Source organism: Phyllostomus hastatus, unplaced genomic scaffold, assembly GCF_019186645.2.
Source record: "Phyllostomus hastatus isolate PE091 unplaced genomic scaffold, TTU_PhHast_1.1 phas_scaffold_55, whole genome shotgun sequence".
Lineage (NCBI taxonomy): Eukaryota > Metazoa > Chordata > Mammalia > Chiroptera > Phyllostomidae > Phyllostomus > Phyllostomus hastatus.
The window spans coordinates 2,888,276-2,911,433 of NW_025334035.1; the positions used below are offsets into that span (position 1 = coordinate 2,888,276).

At 52.8% G+C, this 23,158-nt stretch overlaps 1 protein-coding gene across 2 annotated transcripts; it reads right to left on the reverse strand.

Annotated features, from left to right (window-relative positions):
• Positions 1-379: 379 nt before the first annotated feature.
• KIF1C (kinesin family member 1C) lies at positions 380-22,869 on the reverse strand. 2 transcript variants are annotated; one of them, XM_045824039.1, is made up of 23 exons: positions 22,656-22,869; positions 20,861-20,981; positions 20,499-20,631; positions 20,008-20,084; positions 19,480-19,659; positions 18,813-18,878; positions 17,838-18,016; positions 17,639-17,750; positions 17,109-17,186; positions 16,892-16,957; positions 16,727-16,802; positions 16,162-16,240; positions 15,800-15,945; positions 14,817-14,986; positions 14,573-14,652; positions 14,370-14,445; positions 9,371-9,450; positions 8,449-8,543; positions 5,357-5,440; positions 4,754-4,940; positions 4,546-4,618; positions 3,148-3,762; positions 380-1,618 (listed from the first exon to the last, which is right to left on the reverse strand). In XM_045824039.1, the coding sequence occupies exons 3-23, from the start codon at positions 20,602-20,604 to the stop codon at positions 935-937; spliced, it is 3,309 nt and encodes a 1,102-aa protein (XP_045679995.1). In that variant the 5' UTR covers positions 20,605-20,631; positions 20,861-20,981; positions 22,656-22,869; the 3' UTR covers positions 380-934. The 2 variants fall into 2 exon arrangements, with proteins under 2 accessions (XP_045679995.1, XP_045679996.1); XM_045824040.1 differs by lacking the exon at positions 20,861-20,981.
• Between the last annotated feature and the right edge of the window lie 289 nt (positions 22,870-23,158).

Here is a 23,158-nt window from a genome sequence, read left to right on the forward strand (position 1 = left end):
TGTGGCTCAGTGGACTGAGTGAGGCCTTCACACTAAAAGGTTGCCGGTTCGATTCCCAATCAGTTTGATTCCTAGTCAGGACACGTGCCTGGGCTGCAGGCCAGGTCTCCACTTGGGGATGTGGGAGGCATCTGAATCCTTGCACATCAATGTTCCTGTCCCTCCCTTCCCCTCTCTCTAAAAGTAAATAAATAAAATTTTTTTAAAAGAGAGAGAAAAACCAAGGTGGGTATGTTGTTGTATCTTAATCCAGGTGGTGACAACATGGGATCACATGTACGTAAAAATTCAGAGCCACTCACTAAAGGTCTGTGCATCTTACTTATGTAATCTACACCTCCATTAGACACCAAAACCAAACCACCAGCCACAAGCTCCGTCTGTTTGCTATCCTTTATTTAAGGGTCCCACATCCGCATGGGAGCCCAGCCAAACCAGCAACCACACAGGTCCTCCACTTACAGCAGGAGGCCTGGAAGGGGAGGGGAATGACTTATGATCCCGCCACACCTCCCTGGAAACAGAAACCACCACAGACAAGACAGATTAAGACAAGGGCCAGGGAGGAGAACTTGTCTCACTCTAGGTTCTCTCCCCTTTGCCCCCACTTGAAAAAAAAGTCAAACACTGACTACACAGCACCCCAGTCCCACCCCACCCATAGCAGCGTTTGTGGGACTCCCCTCTGCAAGGGGCGGCCCCAAGGCAGCTTCCCATCACTCTTCCCTCACTTTGGTTTGCTCCTGGCAACTCCGTGCCCTTTTCCTTCCTTTGGCCTCCGGCCCATCACTCCCACATCATCTAGCACCTACTCGAACCTTCTCTCATCTCTAGGGCCTCCCTACCCCAGGGCTTCTGGGGAAGCAGCATCTCAGGCATCTTCTCTCCCTCAGCAAGGGGCCCCGCCAGGCCCTCTCTGCCCAGCATATGGGATTCACACGGCTGCCCCACTCTCCTTGAGGTCAGGGGCTGAGCGCTGCCGTCTCATTCGAGGGGGAGTAGTGTATGGGGGGTAGCGAGGCCCTGGGGGCCGTTGGGCTGGGTATGGTTGGGGCTGCTGGGGATAATAGTTGTGCTTTTTAGGTTGGAAGTGCTGGGGTTCAGGCTGTGTGGAACCTCCTCCCCGGGACCGGCCCCCTCCATCCAGGGAGTTCCTGCGGGGACGATGGGACCTCCGGGGACTTGGTGGCCTGCGGGCAGGGGTGGCCAGTGGGGGAGTAATCTCCTCAGGGGGTTGGGGTGGAGCTGGGGCCTCCCCACCCCCCATCCCTGGCCAGGACTCCCGATGCTGGGGATTGCTCTTGAAGGGGAAGCGTAGCTTACAGTCGTGAGGGGGCACAAAGCGGGCTGGAGGCCTGCGCAGCCCTCCACCCCGGCCCCCAGGGCCCTGCAGTCCCTGCAGCCGCAACTGCTCCTGCTTGAGCCACCGCAGGCGACCACGACGAAAGGCAGGGTCCTCCTCCATCAGCCGTGACACCCGCTCCAAGCTTGACAGGGGTGGTGAAGTAGGCCGGGCTGAGGTCATGTGGTCACTGGGGGCTTCCTCCTCTACTACCTCTGACCCTGGGGGCTTGACCCAGGCAGCCTCATCAGCTTCTTCATTTTCATCATCATGATCCTGGGAGGGAGAGGCGTGAAAGAAAATGAGGAGTGTGAGAAAAACTGTCTCCTGAGCACAGTGGATTTGAGAGAAGTCAGAAGGCCCTGGAGTGGCTGGATGTCAAGGGGTCCCCAGAGGGGCTCTGAGGTAAGGGAACTAAAACATGGTGGCTTAGCAGCACAGGCCCAGGAACCAGGGGGTCTGAGTTCAATCCTGGTCTTCCCCCTCACAGCCGTGTGGTCTGGAACTTCAGCTTGTAACCTCTCTGTGCCTCAGTCTCTTCATGTGTCAGATGAGGTCAATAACACAGTAGCCACTGCACAGGGTTTTTCTAAGAACTAAATGACTTAAACTATGTAAAGTTCTTAGAACAGTACCTGGCACATAATAGGCACTCGGCAAACAGTGAATAAATGATGTGCCCTGGGGCTGTGAAAGCTAACAAAAAGGAAAGCAAAATTCTCACCATCACGTTAGTGGGGTGAGACAGTTGATAAATGACTAAGATAGATATATAGCATGGTATATATACTTCAGTGAAAAATTAAATGTATAAGCTTATATATTTAAACTATTTAGTATATATTATTTACATTATATATGAGTATATAAATTACATCACAGACTTTATATAAATTACACATATTGAGATAGAGAACAGAACAAGGAAGGGGATGGGAGGCCAGGGTGGGGTGGCTGCAATGAATCACCAGAAAGAGATTCACTGAGAAGTCATCCTTGCAGGAAACACCTGAAGGAAGTGAGGGAGCAAGCTGTGAGACTTCAGGGGAAAGGAATCTCGGCAGATGGAACAGCAGGTGTAAAGGCCTTGGAGCAGGAGTGTGCGCAGAAAGTTCTAAGAACAGCAAGGAAGCCAGAGTGGCAGGAGTAGGGAGAGTGAGAGGGGAGGGAGCTGCGTTTGAGGAAGGGAGCCGTTAGTAACCACGAGCTGTGGTGGCTGACCGCCTGCTGTCCTCCGGGAGAAGGCAGGCTGGAACAGAGCAGCAACTCTGTCTGCTGCACACCAAGCACTCAAAATGTATTTGTTGAGTGAATGCCTGCAAAACAGAGATCAGTGATAACACAACTCCTCACCCGGCTGTTGCGAAGATTAAAGGAGGTGACACGGAAGTTCTCAGCACAGCGGCTACCACGGAATAAATGGTCACCCTTGGAGAGCATGGTTATGGGAATATGTATGTATGTGAACATTCCAGTGGTAACTTAAGAAATGTACACTTTATATCAGTGTTTTTCAAACTGTACTGTACCTCAGAAACACCTTGGTACTTATCATATATGCAGATTCATCCCCAAAGGTGCTGATTCTTAGCTCTGAGGCAGAATCCAGGAATCTGCACTTTCAGTTAGTGCCCTGGTGACTGAGGCACATAATTTACAAACTATACTGAGAAAAGCTGCTACACGTCAGTACAATTTTTGAAAGCAAGAAGGGCAAGGGGGTTGGAGGGAGGTTCAGATTCCAAAAGGAAACAACTGAGGAGGGAAGAAGAAGAGGGAGAAAGCCAGGCCCAAGCCCTTCATACCTGGGTCAGGGGGATGACCCTCTCCATGCGGAGCATGCGGTCCCTCAGGGCCTGCAGCTCTCGGTCTTTGCTGCTGTTCTGCAGCTTCACCTCCTGCAGGATCCCGGTCAGCTTGTCGATGTGAGCCCGGAGGTCCTCCACCTCAGCCCCTCGGGCTCCCTCCTCACCACCACCACCACCACCTCCGCTGCTTTCCTCCTCGCCCACTGTGTCCCAGACATCTCGGGCCACAGCCCTCCAGGCATCCCCGGGCCCCTCCGGCTTGCCATAGGTACGACACAGCTCCCGCATCTTGAGAGCGGCCAGGGCCTCAATCTCAGCCCGCCCATGGCGGAAGTCAGCCAGGGCCACCTCATAGCATATCTCCTTCACTGCCTGCATCTTCAGATCAGCCATGGTGGCCCAGCGGGGGTCTTTGCCCTGCAGCCGCCGACGCTGAGGGATCTGATACACCCTGCGTGGGGCCCTGCGCTTGCCACTGCTGGGCAGGCCACAGCGCTTGACGATGGTCTGGACTGTGGTGGGTGGCAGCTGCTCCCGCAAAGAGGAAATGAGCCGCCAGCTCTCTTCACAGGAGCGCTTGTCAGAGTCGTCCCCACTGTCAGAGTCCGCATACTGGGGCCACAGAGAGAGCAAAGAGGGAGAAGGCTAAGGACATCCCAGCAACACCAGAAACCACACACCCTTGACTGCTTAACCGCTGCTCGTCCACACAATGAAAATGACACACTATCTTCCTCACAGATGCACTCTGAGGGTTAATGCATGCCACGTGTGGGGGACAGTGGCTGGCACAGAGAAAGTGACCGACATGCATAAGCTGCAGCTATAGCAAGTCTAGATTTCTTGCATATGTGTTACTGCTGAGGAGGAAGAAAAGATTCAAAAGTAAGTCCACATGAAGAACACTCCTTTTTCACAAACATGTATAAAGGACACATGGACAAAACCGAAGGGGGTAGAATCAAGGGTAGGAAGTGGGGGTGGCTGGGGTGGGGATGAGCGGTGGTGGGGAAATGGAGACAACTATGCTTGAACAATAAAAAAAATGTGGAGAAAAAAAACACTCTTAAGTAAGTAACAGTACAGGTAGTACTCAGCTATGGTAAAAACCACAGAGGGGCCACAGGATCAACGGGAGTCTGGGAAGCCCTGGTCAACTGGGAATAACTCTAGCTCCCTGAACAGGCAGTGCCCGCCCCTCCTCACATTTCTCTCACAGGTCCTCCCAGACGCCACGGCCACCCTTGACCCCATTCAGGTCCACTTCCCGTTCAGGCCCACAATGTGAACCAAAAGCAGAATCAAACTGCCATGCTGCCAGCCTGGTTGCTCATGTGCCCACCAACCCACCTCTTCCTCTGCATATCCCACCATGCCCTGCAAAGAATTCCTCACCAGCCGCTGCTGCTCCAGCAGAAGATCAGCCTCTTCCTTTTCTTTCCGGTACTGATTCTCTAGGTCCTGTAGCCTGGGATTAGGGAGGGAGGGAGGGAGAGCTGTGTGGGATTTTGGAGCCACCTGAGTGGGGTGTCCAACAACAGGAGGCTGGGACGGGAGGGACAGCCTAGAGGGCCCCAGGGCACAGAGCACCCTCTCCTCACACCTCTTCTCCATCTCCAGCTTGATGTCAATGCCTTGCTGCTCCAGCAGCTCCTTCTGGGCAAAGTTCCAGTCCACGGGCTCAGAGGGTGGTCCTGGGGGTGGGGGAACCCCTCGCTCCCGTTCCAGCCGTGCCTGCTCCGGGTGATTGAAGCGGAAAACGTGGTTCTTGCCCATCACAATCCTATTTCCTGGAGATGGGAGGAGGGGAAAGTGGACTTGCTCCCCCACAGCAGCAAACTCATCCCCATGCCCAAGGTGTACACGGTCTTGTTCACCAGTCCCCGGGGCCCTGACACCAGTTATCTCATCATACCACGTCTGAGGGTGGTCAAGGCCAAGGCTCCTCTGGCCGACATCAAGAACCACCCCGTCCCTGACAGCCAAAGGGACCTGGGGAAGTTTGGCATCCTCTTTGTTTCCCCGCGACAGAAAGAAAAACTAAAACCTGGCTCCTTGATCTTCACTTCCCAGTTCCTTCTCCATATTCCCATGCTGTTTCCTATTTATTTCTGGGCACTTCTCTAAGATTCACCAAGAGAGCTCTGTCCTAGGACTTCCTGTGCACAGCCACGTCCAGAACCCTCACTCTGTAACATTTCTCTACCTGACTTCAGCACCAGTGGCTCAGTCACAAGTTTCCCATTGACATAGGTCTCGGCTCCTTCACAAGGCTCCAGGGTAACTACCACTGACGGGGAGAGAGAGGAAAGGAAGTGATTAGATCCTGGGGGTAGAGGGGTTATGGTCATACTCCCATCTTGCATTATTCCCCCCAAATACATGCACCCCCAGTCCCACCCCCCAGTACCTGTTAGGGGTGCCATGGCCCCTCTGGTGGCAGGCAGCAAGGGAAAGGAAGAGCAGAAGGAGGGTTAGAGCCCCAGCTAGAATGCCCAGGAGCCTCTGCGGAGGCTCTGTACTCACCCACCTCCACCCTCCCCACAGCAGCTTAGCAAACCAGTAATTCTCAGGGGGCTTCATCTCTTATATCCAACTGGTCATCAGTCCCCATCACTGCTGCCTCACAGATGTCCATTCCTTCCTTTCCAACTAACGTTATCCCTGGCTTGGCCTGGGTTTCTCCAGCAGGATCCCAGCCCGCTTGTCTGATGCATCTTGCAAAATGCCACTGGTCTAATCTCAAGCCACGGCCGACAAACAGATCATTGTCTTCACAGGACAAGATAAAGTCACCCCAACCCAAATATTTACAAAGGTGCTCCTCTGAACAAATCACTGAGCCTACTGCTTGCTGAGACCAAAGATGCATGAGGCAGCTTCCTGTCCTTGAGCAATGCCTTGGCATCATAGAGGGACCCCTATATCCCAAAAATCCAGGCTCTGTGACTGACTCCTGAGCTGAGGGGCACTGAGCAAGTCACCCAACTTTTGTAAACTATAAAATGTCACAGATGTTAGCTCAGACTGGTTGAAAGTGCAAATAAAATGACAATGTGAATTCGAGTTATTTATGCTAGAAGTAACAGAGATCAGAGTGAGTTCTAAGATGAGGCAGAGATGGGACTACTGACACTATGTAAATACAAAGAAAGTAGAGACAAACTCAACTTAGACACAGAGGACTAGAAATGATTATGGGAAAGCAGTGATTTCTGAGCAGATGCTCGAAGGAAGCCTCAAATTTCAAGGGGCAGAAATGATGGAGAAAGAGAGTGAGAGAGTGAAGGTATCATGTATACCCCAAAACAGCAATGAAAGAAGGTGGCAGAGAGGATGGGGTGCCTGTAATGGGTACCAGTCTCTGCCCGCCCTTACTCCCTGTTATGCCCCAAAATTCACTCATCCATTCCACAAATATACTGCACCCCTACTATCTGCCAGGCACTATTTTAGGTCACGGAGATACAGTAGCAAAAAAACCCAGAAGTCCTGCTCTTACAGAGCTCACTTCCAGCTGGTAAGACAGATAGTAAACGAGTAAATCAGGAGGTAATGTAAAGTCAGGAAAAGACAGGTATTAGAGAGGGAAAGGGGCAAGGCAAGGAGAGGATTTTGCTCAAGCTGGCCGGGGCAGCCTTCTCCATGCCCAGGAACCCACAGCAGCCTGTATTAAGAGCAGAGCTCAGAGCAGTTCTACCGTCCTCTAGCCGTACTGGCATTGGGCAAACTCCCCAACCCCCAAGAGCCTCAGTTCCATTACCTGAACTGCACAAGAAAATTGAAGGCACAAAGTAGATGGTAGATAACTATTCTTCTAGGTTCGCACCCACCTCCTCTCTGCCTGTCTTTGGTCAAGTCTTAAATCTGCTATATCAACAGAGCCCCAGATGAACGGAACGTGTAGAGTCCCAATCTTTGGGGCACAGATTCATCAACTGCTTTTACTGATGTAATGGTGTTTCATGCCTGTCAGTTGCCTGTTGAAACACATTCTGAGCTCCTGAGGGTGGGCTTATGTCACAGCCCTTGGGTGATTCTGGTATCACCCCAGCACATGACTTGAGGTAACCGCAGTACAACAGGAACTCAGCAATAACTCACTAGGCTGAACTGATTCAATAGCTTTTAGCCCACAGTGCCGGAAGCATTTGCTGCCACTGGGGACCTGGACCAGACCAGAACAACTGCATTAATCTGCTGAGCCAAGTGAAGCCCATGGGCATGTCTTAAACCTGAGCTTTAAGCCACATGATAGTGTCTTTTCTTATTTTTAAAAATATGCTGACTTTGTCCTGGCCAGGGAGCTCAGTGGTTTACAGCTTAGTTCTAACACACCAAGACTGCAGGTTTGACCCCCAGTCAGGGCACAAGAAGCAACCAGTGAACACATAAATAAGTGGAAGAGCAAATTGATGTTTGTCTCTCTCTCCAAAATCAATAAATACAAAATCTTGTGTGCTGACCTTACATGCCCCATTTCCCTGTGCCCTCAAAAGCATCGGACTGGGCACTCCTTTCAGATTTGTGAGACACAATGCATGAAGATGACGAAGAGTCTGTGCGTAACATCCGCCCCCCTGCCAGAGCGTTTTTGCAAGAGCTCAACTTCACTTGGGCCTAATTGGAACACAAATCATTCTGAGTTTTTTTGTTTGTTTGTTTTGTTTTTAAATGACTGATTGAGAACAACATGGTGATCTCAAAATCCCCCTGAACCACACAAGTATTATTTTGTTGTCAGACAGGCTACCACCTTCACCTGTAGGACCTGTGATGCCTGAAAGCTTTTGCAGCTAAGGTGATATGAACGCTAAAAAATCCCTGGAAGTTTTAGAACCAGAGGGACACACAAGCCAATTAACTCCCTGAAATCACTGCAGTCATAGTGTGATGGGTAAGTAGGTTTTTCAAGGATAAAATCAGGTAGCCCACTGGAACAAACCCAGTTTTTCATAAAAAATGAGCAGGGTGCTATTTCAGGATAAAAAATATCAAGGAAGGGGTCGGACCTCCTCTTCACCAAAGTTCACCCTTCGCCTGCTAGCCTTGTTTCTGCCTTGGGGACCCTTCCAACTCGCTGCCCTGGCAGCGGCCTGCACTTGCAGGGTAGGTGCAGGCAGCCTGGCCCTTGATATCTCCCACTGTTTGCCACGAGCTTGAAGTCCCTGTGGCCATGAGGACCTATCTCCTCTTACATGGCTACACACCCAGTGCCCAATTCAGAGGGTGTTGTGAAACATGACACCTGTCTCTCTCCTTGCCCGGCCATGCCACTCTCACTCCCTCAGCCATTACCTTCTCCGTCCGGCTGAGGGATGCTCCGGAACAGACAATGTTGCTCCCGAATGAACTTCCCGGTCAGCTTGATGTCCACATCTACCTGGCCAACCCTGGGAAAGCAATGGCCAATATTTCCTAAGCGTGTGCCAGACATTCACCAAGCCCCTTCTGAATACAAGTTCATCCAAGTCTATAAGCCAAGTGTAACTATTTCTGTATCACAGATGAGGAAGATGAGGCTCAGAAAGGTAAAGTAACTTGCCCAAGGTCAAGAAGCCCAGCAGTGGTGAAGCTGCAATTTGAACCCAGATCTGCCTGACTCCAAAGCCCTGGTCCCCGGTCACTGTTACACAGCAGAGGACAAAAGAGAACCTGGAGCGGGATGAGTGTCCTCTGCCATGTAAATGTCTGTGGTGGGACAGAAAGGAACACGCTCACCTCTTTAACGCCAGAAGGTGACCTCAGAGGCACCAAGCCCCAGGAATATACATTAGCATTAGCCAGTGAAGCTGCCAACTACACAGGAACTGCCCCTAAACCACATGGGGCTGGGACCATGATTCCCTCCATCCACAGGGAGGGTCTCAAGGGAGGCTAAGGCACTGGTGCTAAGGGCTAAGAACATGGTGGTCTAAGTTTCCAACCCACTCTGTGCCTGAGTAAGTCAGAAGCTATCTCCACATGCACGGGGCCAGTTTGGTCCCAGAGGCACCTCACCCAGGTAAAGTGGTGGGTGAGGCAGGATAGCCATCCAGGAGCCAGGCTCAGCAACTTCCCAGGAAGCCTAGAAAGTGAGCAGGGCTGTGGAATCAGCTGTCCTGACATCTGGGGTATTTCCAGTGAGGTCACCAGGGAAGAGAGTCACTAGCGTGGTCATCCCTCTGCAGTCACACCCCAAAATGAAAGACTGCCCCACAGGTTACCGATTAGACACTACCTGGTGATGCCATCTTTGATGTGGTAGAGCAGACATTCTGACATCAGGGGGTCTTCATTCAGGTTCACCAGGTGTGGAGTCTATGGGAAAGGGGGGTGATCAGGGGAGGATCCTGAGAGCCAGCCAGAGGGATGCCGCAAAAAGAGAGGGAAGAAGCTTCAGCAGACATCTGTCCAGGTTCCAGCGCAGAGGGCTGTTCCTCCTCCCTTCATCAGAGAACTCTCCCATCTCTCACCTCTCTCTCACCATCTCTCCCATCTCTCACCATTTCTCCTTACTCTCACCTACCCCAACCACTTTCAGGGCAGCCTAATCTACCCTTCTCCTCACACACAAGGGGCCTACAAACAGTCCCACCCATCCACCCACCCACCCCTCCCAGGTCAGCAAGCCTTTCCCTAAGGCCCCATTTCTTCAGAGGCACCTGGACCACACATCTCCTTGACCAGAAACCTTAGGATCCACCTGCTCCTGCCTCTGCTTTCCCTGTATTCCCTCTGTTCCCAAGTCTCATCATTCCTTCCTTTAAAACATACCTTGCCACTTCTGGGGAATACAGGAAGGGATTGGGTTAGGGGACTGGTACTTCCCTCCTTTTATTTCAGCTTTAATTTCTTAGAAGCTTGGACTACTTTTATAATTATAAGTAAAAAATAAAAGTGTCAGTTCAATTTGAAAGCCTCTAAAACAGACCCACTTTCACAGCAGACTTCTTCAGGCAGTGCCTGTCCCCAGCCCTGCTGCACCCAGGGTCAGAGTCACAGTAGCAGCCACCTGCTATGTCCCTGCCAAAGACTCCCTGCTCAAACCCACCCATCTGAATGGCTCATCATTATGCTGCTCCACACTGAAAACTCAGCCCATTCCCTTCCCCAAGCACCTTTTCCTGACATGTTCTCTAGCAACACACCCGCCCTCCCAAGGCACATACTCTGGGAAGTATACAAGCTTTGTTCCTTCCACATCCTCCTCATGCCACTGCTGCCAAGCCTGGAGAAGTCTCCCTCCCTACTATCTGCCGCCTCAGCCCACCCTGCCGCAGGGCCTGCCTGACTTCCTGCCATCTCCAGGGGTCTCCCAGCTTCCCTGCTCACACCACACCACAGCCGTGTCATGCTTCTCCACTTGGACCTCTCCAGGTGGCATTCTATGCCAGCCTCACTTAGCCCTGCTTTTTACACTAGTATCCCAGGGCCTGCTCCACACTGGGGCCCCAGCCCACCCATTCAAGCCCCTTTCCAGGGCCCCTCTCTTCCCTTCTGTGTTCCCACCCTGTGGATTGCTAGGCACTCATTCCAGAAGACCTCCTTCATCCTTGACCACCCCTGTGAGATGCCCCCCATGTTCCCTCACCTGGAACAGCCTCCCTCCCACCCCCACCCGTCAAAATCATTCACTTCCTTCACGGTCTGTCTCAAATGCCACTTCCTCCACATAGCTTTCCCTGCCTTCTAGCTGAATACAGGGTCCTCTGCCCCTTTTCCATAAGGACTTACTTCTAAAGTCCCTGTGAGGTGCTAGTGGGACACAGAAATGAATCAAACCCAGATGCTGCTGTCCTGTCAGTAGAAATCAGAGTCGACTTGGGGAGATAAGACCTGGCAACGTTACAGGTGGGAAATAGATGGCTCACAGCCAAAGTTTCTGGTCTTTTCACACCTTTACTTACCTCATTAATTCAGTCACTCATTTGTTCCCAGGAGTTGAGCGTGCCATATCCCGGGAGGGGCTCAGATGCAAAAGGGAATAAAGTGAAAAACTGCAGGAGCTCAGAGGGGGTTCAAGAGGACCTCACAGGAAGGCAGCATGGAAGCTGATCTTTGAGGATGAGGATGACATGGACATGCAGAACGAACAGCATTCCAGGTAAAGGAGGAGCTTGAACGACACCATGGAGGCATGAAGACACACAGTGTAGGGGAAACAGCCAGTGGTCTGGGTCCCATACTTCTTCAGGGACCCCCTGAATGGTGACTGCAAGGCCACGCTGATGGTGGGTATGATGTGCATCCATGTGTCTGCCCCTTCACCCAGGCACCCCAATGATCACTGCTGTCATCCTTCCTCTTCTCCCGAGGGACTCTTATGCCCCTCCCAACACTGCAGTGTCAGGAATGGAAAACACTGATGGGCCCTGGGAGCAGAAAGTGATCTACCCTTGGGAGAAGGGACATGATTTAGGGCAGGGCTTTTCAATCTTTGTTCAGCCCTGGAACCCTTTGTTCAAACGAAACCTTACCTAAAGCCTAATATGTCAAGCCGATAAGCAGGGAGGCACTCAGGATGAGGCTGGGGGTGGGGGACCCAAAGTTTGGTCCTATCCTTCCCCTCACCCCCATGAACATGAAGAAGGCACCAAGCCAAGTCTAAAAACCACCTGTTTAAGAAGGCCTGGTGGTAGGAGTCCCAGAAAGAGGGGACTTTCCCTAAGGCTCTCAGCTCTCTCCAAGACGAGCGGTGGCATTTCCCCTAGGACCTAATTCCTCCCACCCCACCATTCCCAGGTTGAAGCTACCAAATGCATTTCCCCGTTTGTAAGTCTATCGGCTCTCCCTCCTGAAACGTACATGCCTTTTAAACACATGAAAATACATTCATCCTCACCGCCTCGAGAAAATGCAAAAGTAAAATACTCCTTTACTAGATTAGCAAAGATTGAGAAGTAGAAGCAGGTGGGGGAACGTGACCTCCCCTATGCTGCTTTCAGGAGTATCAGTGACATCGTGGTCATCTTCAGAGGGCACTTTTGCAACACAGATAAAAAAATTTTACATAGCTATCATTTGACCACGAATCTCCACTTCTAGGGATTTTTTTCTGCAGATAACAGACCTATTTATAAGACCACCCATTGTAATATTGTTTATAGTATCAAAGAATAAAAAAACAACCTAAGTGACCACCAGTAGAAAGCTAGTTAAATAAGTTATCCTACATCAACAGGACAGAATATTCTGACACCATGAAGAATAGCCAAAATTCCTACGTTACATGAAAAAGTATAAAGCATACAACCACTGCTGTTCCAAAAAGAGGCCATGTATGCACGCACACGCACCTGCATGCACACCCACCTGTGGCTAGCTATACACAACCCACACTAGTGTGTGTGCACAGGCTACGTCCAAAAGAACACAACAGAACCTGATAATAGGGCTTGCCTCTGGGAGGAGAACCTGAGGATGGGAAAGAGGAAGACTTCCTTTTCACTGTGCACACTTCTCAGCACTACGTGAAGGTTCTCTCTGGTGCCTAGCACCTCTACGAGAACAATGACAGAAACAAACAAACAAAATTCACTCCCCTGTTGGTCCCCAGGCTTCAGAAGGTGGCATCCCCACACAGTGGGAGCCCTCCAGGGAAGAAACACCCACCCCATCAGTTTCTCCACCCTTGTCTGCCTTCCTTCCAACCCTGCAACCACGGAGGAAGCTCCTGAGGTACACTGTACGTCAGGGTGGCTGCAAGCCATATTGAGAACCATCTGTAGCCCCTCCCCCAGATGCAGCCCTCAGAAAAACCCTGGAGCCCTGCATACCTACCCTGGACCAGGTCCCTAGCCCAGCAGCCACACTCCATCCCCCCCGCCGCCAACCATAGCTCTCTCGCTCCCTCACTGTGTCCTAGGCCATGCAAAGCAAACAGTACTCCCATCTTCAGATCCCTGTTCAAGGATCCCTGTTTGCTCAGTCTCCCAGACAGCCCTGATCTTAGGAAACGAGGAGGGTCCTCCTGCCAATAACCCACCACCTCTTCTAGGCAGTCCTTATAACCCTGTCTGCCCCAAACACAGTGTATCTGACTTAGAACCTGACCCTTCCTTGCTTTTTTAAGGTGGACCAGACAGACGTGGCTAGCTCTCCAGTGAGACTGAAAATTCCTGATATACTCAAACTGGCCTCCACGTCATCCCTTCATCTGTGTGCACAGCCTATACAGCTGTGTTGGCTATCCATTCTGATTGGTCCTTCCCTGTTCCCTGCTGGTTGTTAAAGGCTCTGAATACCATTCCTGCCTCCAGCTGAGCCTGATCACTCCTATCCTGCTTCCTTCCTTCCTTCCTCTCAGCAAAGATGCACTGAACACCCGCTACACAGCAAGCACATCACAGCCGCTGGCATGCCCCACTCACCAACACTTCCTGTGTTTGCTTAGGGCAATGTCCTCCCTTCTCCTCTCTAACCCCAAATCCTGACCATCTTTCAGGCTCCATTTTCCAAACCACCTTCTCCAGAAAGCCAGCTCCCCTATCTCCAGGCCGGGCCGACACTGCCATCTTTAAACCTCTCGCTCCATTTACCATCAGCATTTTACAGGTTGGTGCTTCCTCCCCCTCTATTCCCTTTACGGGCTTGCTTTCCCAAGTTATTCCTTTAAAAATGTATTTTTAGAAGAATACTCAGAATAAGTCTCTATCCAACCAAAATCCAATCTTCCAGGCCCGCTCCCTCTCTCCTGTGGTAACCACTGTAACCAGTTTAAGGACCCATAGATCAAAACTAGGGGTGGGTGGAAATGGGAAGGAGGTGGGGAGGGCTATGGGGGTGGGCTGGGATGGGAGTAAAAGACAGAAAACTGTACTTGAACAACAACTAAAATAAAATATTTTAAAAATCCAGAGATCAATTCTATGCATAGACTCACATACACATATGTGTGAGGTTATGGATGTAAGCACCTAGTTTCTAAGCAGTTCTTGAATCTCCCTAAGGGAACGGAACCTGTCATCCTTCTGTGGTCCCTAGTGTCCCTGGCTGTAGGCACTTACTGAGCACTTGCCTCTCTGAATAAATGTCAGATGGAAGAAGAGACAAGGCAGGGATGGCCAGACAACACAGAAAGAAGGTGGCAAGAGAGGGGACAGAAATAATGGGGCTACAATTCAGAGACCTCAGAGATCAGGGTTAGAACTTATCGCCCTCCCACCCCCAACCCTCTTCCCTAAGCATTCAGGGTCCGCTAGGCCTCTCTAGACCTCTTCACCCAACCACTTGCTCACCTTCTTTGGAGAGAAGACGCCCACGGTTCCCCCGTCCTCCCGAACAGCCACTCCCATCTCAGCCAGCAATGCTTCTCTGCAGGCAAGGAGACACATATTACTCTTCTCATCACTGCCCATGAACTCCTCCCCCGCAGCATCTGACCTTTCCTTCCCACCCCCACGCCTTCCAGGGCTCCAGCTGGATGCCCTGCCTCTCACACCTCTCCATCCTCAGGGCTTCAGTCTTCCGTAGTTTCTCCTCCCAGGTCTCATTCAGCTCAGCTATAATCTTCTCTGTTTCCTGGGGGCACAAGGCAGGCAGGGATCAGGACAATTCTGGGACAAGCACCTACAGGGGGCCCACACCACTCCTGAGATTCCTCCTTCCTCTTTGACCCTGGCTTTGGAGAACTACACTCCTGTCTGCCCCCAGACCCCCAACCCTGGCCCGCTCCAGCTTCCCACCTGCAGCCTCTCCATGGCCTCCTCAGGCCCAATCTGGGGTTCAGCGTTAGGGGAGAACGATGGCTCCAGCTCCCCATTGTGTGGAGGGGGAGATGAGGGTGAGGCTGGGGCAGAGGGAGACGCTATAGCTGGCAGAGCACCTCCAGGACTCCCCTCGTCCACCTTTAGGCCTGGGAGAGAGAGATGTCAAAGGAGAAGGCAAAGGAAAGATGTAGCTGATTAGAAACACAGAGAAGACCTCAGAGGCAACAAGTCTCTAAGGACTTCAGAAAACATCTGGTCAACCTCCACCAAGCAAGAAGCCCTCCTACCTTAACAAATAGGCACCCAGTCTCTGCTTGCTCCCTTCCAGGGATAGTGAGCTCATTACTGAACAAGGCAGTCAGTTCCTTCCATTGTTAGATGAAATGCACTATCAGAAAGTTCTTAGCTATGCTGACCTAAAATCTGCCTCCGTTACACATGCCCCTTGTTTCTAGTTCTACCCCTGGGAAAAGAGACTATACTGTTTTTGCAAGACTACCCTTTAAAAATGGAAAGGTGAACATCTTGTCTACCTTATCCTAATCTTCCCAAGAATAGACACCCTCATGTCTCCTACTGTGACTCTCAGCACTGTGACTATCCTCAAAGGGACGGACCCAGACTGAATACAGAATCCACACCTGACACAGTCAACACAGATTCTACATCCTCTAAAATGAACACCATTTTGCGTCAGTGAGGCTGAGCATTACATTTTAGAAAACCTTCCACTGCAGATTGTTGTTAAGCTTATGATGAACTAAACCCTTGATGTTTCATAAGAACTTTTGTCAAGATATGATAAGTCCCCACTCCACATCTGTATCCACGCCATCGAGGACTTTAGGGGCTGTGTGGTCAGCTGTCCCTCCCTGGCCCCAGGGCTGCACAAAGGCGAATGAAAAGGGATGCACAAGCCAAGGAGAATCGCTGGGCTGCCCCTACCCCTGGAGCCCTACCTCCCAGAGCAGAGGCTGAGAGCCCCTGAGCCATCAGCAATTCCCGTAGCCGAGCCACCTCCTCCTGCAGCTCTCGGATCAACCGGGCATTAGGATCCTCATTGATGATGGCATTGCAGCGGATCTGCTTGGTGCGGTCAGCATACCTGGGTGAGGAGGGGGTATTGGGATCAGTGAGGCCCAGACCCAGGTGACCTTAGTCTGCTGCCTATTTCCCGCTCTTCCTCCCTCCCAGGTTTTAAAATATTGGGGCATAACTGAGGGTCAACTCTGTCTCATGGGCAGGGTCCTGAGCTACCAGCCTCTGAGCTCCCCTGGCACTTTACATACACATATGCTGCCCCACCCCACCAGAGCCCCACCTGAGGGTGCTGAGAGTCTCCTCGTAATTGATGTCTGCGGGGCTCAGGGCCGCAATCATTGCTGTGCGTGAGTTCCCACCTATGCATGGACAGGAGGGGAAAGCTTAAGCTGGGCTGGGTCCTAAGAAAAGTCATACTGGGTCCGGAGGGGCCTCAGTGCCCAGGCAGGGGTCTGATAGAGGCACTGTCCAAGGTAGGGTGAAGCTAAGAGCTGCGGAGCTACCCGTGAAATCTCACAGTTAGAGGGAGCAAGGGTGAGGCCAGGGAGACACCAGACTTCTAGGGGGCAGAGATCAGTGAGAGGAAGGTGAAGTCGGCAGTGGGTGTGGGATCAGCGAGGGGTCATGGGTGGCCAGGTTAGTGAGGCTGAGGCTCTTGGCTTGGCAGGGAGGGTGTGACCCTGATCTCAGCAATAGGACATTAAAAGATGGTCAGGGGTGAATCAATGGGATAACTGGAGGATATGAGATTATTGGGGTAGCGAGAGGATTTGTCAGATGTATCAAAGCGAGTTAGTAGGATGGTGGCAAAACCAGCAAAGGGAGAGAGAGGAGAAGCACCTCACCCAAATTCTCCTTGAGCAGCCAGGTGAGCACAGAGTCCCTGTAAGGGATGAAATCTGACTTCCGCTTCTTTGATTGCTGGGGGATGGAAGAGGGAAGAGGGTCAGGGTAAGACACCCCGTGTCCTCTTTCCCAGAGTCCCTTTGTTTCTCACCCCCAGGTCTTACCATATCCGCAAGGGCAGAGATCACCTTCCCTAGAGTAGTCAGAGACTTATTGATGTTGGCACCTTCCTGGAAAGAGATGAGGAACATGAAGAATGAGGCCCTCCTCTCTCATCCACCTTCCCTTCCTCCTCCCTGCAACCAGAGTCCCAGTTTAGAATTAGAGACCACTGTACACAGCCCCCAACACTGCCCTTCTGTCCCTCCTAAGCCTCCTCACCTTCAGGCGCATGCCCCTGGCCCCTGATGAGTCAGCCCGCTCACTCCCAGCAAGATCCACCAAACTGATCTTACTAACCTGAGTCAGAGAAAAGAGGCAGGAAGTGGCTGGGGGCAGTGGGACAGGACAGGGCAATCAGAACACCCAGCAAGGTAATTGGGTAGTTGGCAAGGGAAGGAGAAAGGCAAGAGGGGACAAGGGATGGGGACAGAAGGAAATTAAATTTATGAAGACAATAGTGAAGAGCTGGTTACTAGTGCATTGGTTCATTTTTTCATTTACAGATATTTACATGCCCACTGTGTGCTGGAACAAGGGACAAAGGGATCCAAGCCCTGTCCTGAGAAGTCTAATAAAAGGACAAACAAGCAAATCGGAGACTACACCACACTGATCTCACAGGGGAAGGACAGGGGGCTACAGAAAGAAGCCTGGGGAAGGCACTCAAACCCAGGACAGGTGGGGAAGAGAGCACAAGGCCATGTCTAACACTGTTGTCCCTGTACCAGGTAGGGTCAGAGGGGCCCCACCTTCTCTGAATCCAGCCCAGTGAGCTGGTCATGGGAGCGCTGTGTGAAGACAATGGTAAAGACGGCATGAGAACGGCTACTGGTCTCGTTCATGTTGGTGGCTGCCACAGTCCTGGAGGGAAAGGAGTGGTCACTAGGTCCTGCCTCTCAACTTCCTAAGTCTGGTTCCCTTTCCGTCCACTCCACCGGCCCACCTCACCTCGCCTTATTTCCACAGTCCATGAGGTCGGCAATGTCTGCGTAGGAGGTCACAGCCAATTTAGACAAGTCCTGCACGTAGGGGCCCAGGATGGGGTGCTCCCGGACCCGCAGAGAGCCCCGACTTTTGGGGTTCAAGAGGTCTCGTACCCGCTCACAGTAGATCTCCATATAGCTCACCTTAGTGGAAGAAGCAAATAAGAACAAGCTACAACAATATCGTGATAACCAGAGGGAAAGTGGGTAGAGGCAGGTAAAAGGGTAAAGGCGGGTAAATGGTGATGGAAGCAGACTTGACTTGGGTGGTGAACACACAATACAATATACAGATGATGTATTATAGAATTGTACCTCTGAAGCCTACATAGTTGTATTAACCAGTGTCAGCCCAATAAACTCAACAAAAGAAAAAAATGTAACAAACAAAATACTGACTATGAAACTTACCCTATACTCCACTAAGTATGAAACAGGTGATTTCAGCTAATGTACACTCAGCATTTACTCAGCCCCAAGCCTGGTGTGAAGCACTTTTGCATGTGCTCACTGACCCCACCATTACCCTTTCACAGGTGTACATATTCAGAAGCTGGGAGATGAAATTGGTGGCTCAAAGCTGGCATAGCAAGGAATCCCAGGCTGTCTGACTCAGAGACTGCCCTTGGATTTTGGGGGGTTTGTTTGTTTTTTTAAGATTTTATGTATATATTTTCAGAGAGAGGAGAAGGGAGGAAGAAAGGGAGGGAGAAAAACATCAGTGTGTGAGAGAAACATCGATTGGTTGCCTCTCACACGCCCCTAACTGGGGACCTGCAACCTTTTGGTTCACAGGTCAGCACATAAACTACTGAGCCACACCAGCCAGGCTGCCCTTGGTCTTAATCACTCTGCTCTTCCGCTCCCCATCCCGGACCACCACACCCTCCATCCAGGACCACCACACCCCCTCCCCACCAACAACGGACACCTGGTTTACCTCCACAGAATAGGAGAGCTGAGCACTCTGGTTCTTACTAACACGAGAAAAGAGGTCCTCGCAGAGCTGGAGAGAACACAGGAAAGCTGCTGTTCACAGTGCACCCGTGGCACCCAGCCCCAGTCCAGGCCCTGCTGAGCCCTAACTTATCCCTGAGGGAGGCATTGTTCCTGTTTTACAGATGGGAAGGCAACCTCAGAGAGGTTCACACTTGCCCAGGGCCACAGGCTAGTATTGGTGAGCCAGGAAGCAAACCCAGGTGCCCTAACTCCAGAGCTTGTGTGCGAGGCCACCACACTGCACAGTCAGGGAGAATTATGGCCAACTCTGCTACCCACAACTGGCTTTTTCTACAGTCACCACCTTAACTATGGCACACCAGTCTATAGGGAAAATACACTCACAAGTGATTACGAGACAAGGTAAGTAGTAAGTGATAAAGCCAAAGTTCAAAGCAGGGCTCTCTGATGCCACAGATTTGGCTGTTCTTGCTGAGCCTTATTGCTTCTAGTGAGGGTCCTGGATGTCCAGGTTGCAGGCAACTCCGATCCCCCACCACATTCCATCACTAAGGGCCTCAGAGAGCCAGCTCTCTGCTCCACAATCCTTAGACCTCTAGGGGCAGCTGAAGATGCTCCCAGCTGCCTTGCCTGGTCCCAGCATGTACCTGGGGCACAATGCCCTGCTGCCCCGGCTCCTGCCGCCCCATCATGGTGTAGGATTTCCCAGCCCCGGTCTGCCCATAGGCAAAGATGCACACGTTGTAGCCTTCAAAGGCGTGGAGCAGCATCTCTTCTCCAATATCCCGATATACCTGTTGCTGAGATGCAAACTGGGGGTCCTCAGCCTAGGTGGAAGGGAGCAGAGAAAGACAGCAGGAGCCCTACATGACTTTGTTCTTAGTGCCCAGGCCCCAGGAGCCCTGCCCTCATTGCTAATGATTGCCCAAAGGTCCTGTGTGCTTCCCCACCCACAGTCCTAATCATCCTTAAGGGTCCTATCCAATCTTGTACTGGTCCTAATTATCACACAAGATTCTGCCTCCCTCATCCTGGTCTCAAGCCACAACCTAAGGGTCCCACACACCCCAATCCCAACCAATCTCCCAGAGGTGTTATTCCCCTGCAATGCCCCCTCCCTGGGACCTAAATCCCATCCCCCACTGTTTAGCTCTTTCCCAGCCCAACAACCTCACCGAAGTGTGTGACCAGTAAGAGTAGTCGAAGGTGAAGCTTTTGGGGCCATCCTTGTTCTGTTTGGGATTGATGATGGCTGAGGGGGCAGGAAAGGGCAAAGGAAGGCCAAGGTCAGGTATCCCCAACCTCTGCTACTTGCTACAAGCCCCCAAATCCAGGCATCCTACTACTTCCCTCCTCTGTCCTAGTTCATCTCTCCCCTTTAGTACTCCCTGCCCCTCCCACACCAAAGCTAATTTTGGCTTCCTAGGGCCCGCCCCCACCAGACTGCCTCCTTGGATTGGGCAATGGAGGGCTCCAGGCCAACATTCCCCCTCCCAGGGACTGGCAGCACGCAAAGGCCAGCCTGTCCCAACCCCCACCCTCACAACAAGCACCTGCTCTGTCCTGGGCAGAGCCCTGCTCCCAGTTCAGCCCAGCAGACCTGGCCTGCGTGGTGGGCCCTGACCCACCCTGCCTGTGCCCAGCCAGGCTCCTGGGACTCACTCACAGGTGGTGCTGCCCTGCATGCTGACCACACACTTGGCATCCTGGCTGGTCTCACGGGCATTGAAGGGCCGAACCCTCACTGCCACTTTCACCGAGGCACCAGTCATGGCTCCCGATACTCCCACCCTCCTCAGCTAAAGAACAGAGACAGAAGAGGTGGTTAGAACTGCTGGGGGTCCCATGTGTTGCCTCCCAGCTTCTCCAAGAAACCAGTCTCTCCAACCCCCATTCCTCAGCTACTCAACCCCTCAAAGAACCCAGTTCCTAGTTCCCTGGCCCTCCTCCCAAATGTCACTCTCCTGAGGGACCCCCAAAAGTGTTTGTGCCTCTCTTCCCTAGTCATATCCCAGCTCGTCGAGTTACCTGTCGTCCCGGCCCCAGACCAGGGGGGCTGTATCAGCTCTGGCTGCCACCGGCCCTCGTAGGGAGAGCCCCATCCTATACTTGGGGCCTGGCCACAGCAGCTGGGGCTGTGGGGGAAACCCTGGTTGTGGGGGAAGAGTGGTTAGGAGGCACCTGTGGCTCCAGAGGTGTGTTTGGGGTTGCATGACTAGGGACATGGGGTGGGGGGCAATGTTAGAAAAAATAAGGATAGCTGTCCCTCTGGAGTGGCCAAACGCAATGTGAATCCAAGGGCAGAGACGGTGATATTTTTATTCCTCGTCACTCACAAGTGTACTGAACGTCAGATAGAGGAGAGGGCAATTCAGAGAAAGGGACACATGGGCAGAGACATTGAGGGTGGCAGGAAGGGGGAAGAGGAGCAGAAAGTCACAGACACCAAGCAAACAAGAGACACAAGAGAGAAGGCAAGATTGAGGTCAGGCTATGAAGGAAGTAAAGAGAGGAAAAGGAAGGCAAGACAGAGATGGGAGGACAGACAGGGAGATCTCCAGCGCAAAAGCACAAACTGGGAGGCCAGAAGAGAAACAAGAGGAGAGAAAATCCCAAACATAAAACCTGCCCTAAAATTCCCCCACACGGTCAGCCAGGGAGAAGTAGCAACCAGCTCCCATCCAGGGCCCACAACCTCCACAGAGGCAGGGATTGCCGAAGGGCAAAGTTCAAGTGCTGGAGGTAAAGCCCAGGACTGGGATCTGCCTGTGGCCCCAAACCCCTTGCCCAGCCCCCAGCACTTCCTCCTCAGGATCCAGGACAATGGGCAGGAGAGGGTGGGGTCATCCTGCATCCCTCAACCCCAGGGCTCCTCAGGGGAGGAAGTCAGAATACCTGCGTCTTTATGGGGAGTGGAAAGTAACCTTAGGGTCTGTCTCCCGGAAAAGGGAAAGAAGGGAAAAGGGAAGCAGGCAGGTCCCAGCCCCAGCCTGAGGCTAATGCTATGGCGGCGTCCACTGATCTGGGGAAGGTGCCAGGCAGGAGCCCAGGAATGTGGGTGATCGGGTGCCCACACCCTGGAAGGAGAGGCTGAGCAGCCCACGCCCACGGACACAGGGTGGAGAGTTGTGGAGAGAGATCAGGGATGCTGGGGGCCCCTTCTGAAGCTCTAAAGGACCTCAAACTCCTGTCACGTTGGTTGGGTCTCACCTCTCCAGCCTTGCGGGTGGGGGCTCGGAGAGGGCTGGTTTGTCCCGGGACAGGAAGGGAGTAGCTGATATTAGAGGCTTTCTCAGGAAGAACAGCCCTGACCCCAAGACCCTGATCACAGGGGATAGGGACATTGGTGGGGACACGCAATGGTGACGCCGGTCGCCGTTGCGGCCGATGGGGCAGGGAGGGAATGGAGTGGCACAGCTAGGGTATAGCGGAGTAAAGGACTAGAGAATAGGTAGTGGTCGGCCGGTGCAGCGTAAAGGAGCAGTGGGGTACAGAGAGGAGCTGCGGCTCAGGCGGGGCAAACCCACCCAAACAGGGGCCTTGGGCCACCTGGACCTTGCGTGCTGGCAGTTCTCAGAGAGGCCCCGGTCCCGGCCTTTCTGGGAGGCCGTGAGGACCCTGTCCTCCTGTCCAGCCAACCGACGGCTGCCCCGGGCCTGGCACCTCTCCGCGCCTCCACAGGACAAACAGCACACGATCTGGGGTCTCGCGGCCAGCCGGCCCCCGCGGGGTCGTGCTAGCTAGGACCCCGGCTCCCCGCCCCCTAGCCCGACACATTCCTCCGCGGGCGTCCCCTCCCTCAACCCCCTCCCCCAGCTCTCACTTCGAAGCGGCAGGGCTCTCGGAGCGACTCGGCACAGTGCAGACAGACAAACTTTCCAGGAAGCGTGAGACGAGAGCGGGGGAAATCCGGGACCGGTTCGGGGGGACCCCCGCCCCTCGCCGGGTCCCCGGGCGGCGGACTCACGCCCGGCGGGCGGCTGCAGCAGCGGCGCCAGCGGCCGGCGCCCGCCCGGGCAGCGCGAGCTGGGGCGGGAGCAAGGGGCGGGGAATAGATGGGCACGCGCACGCGCGCGCCGTCCCGAGAAGTGCCCGGGAGCGACTTAGACTGTTAAAGAGGCAGTGCCCTGGAGACTGTAGGGCCCACCAGTCGGGCACGGGAAGCTAGGTTGCGGGGGCAGAAGGACTAGCTGGACACTGGAATTCAAAAGGGTTATTGGCGCCTGAGGAGCCTCAAAGGTGGGGGCAGACCTTGTAGAGGAACCCAGGCCCCGGACCCGCGCACGTTGCTGTCGTCCGAGGCGCGCTCACGGGGCGGAACCACTC

Bases quoted from the DNA above. Each gene is read 5' to 3' on its own strand.
- KIF1C (XM_045824040.1), bottom strand. From the start codon at position 20,604: ATGACTGGTGCCTCGGTGAAAGTGGCAGTGAGGGTTCGGCCCTTCAAT. The intron at 17,187-17,638 runs GTGGGGCCCCTC...TCTCTGACTCAG, and splicing joins CTGGGCTGGATTCAGAGAAG to GTTAGTAAGATCAGTTTGGT. The intron at 1,619-3,147 runs GTATGAAGGGCT...TCTCCCTCCCAG, and splicing joins GGGTCATCCCCCTGACCCAG to GATCATGATGATGAAAATGA.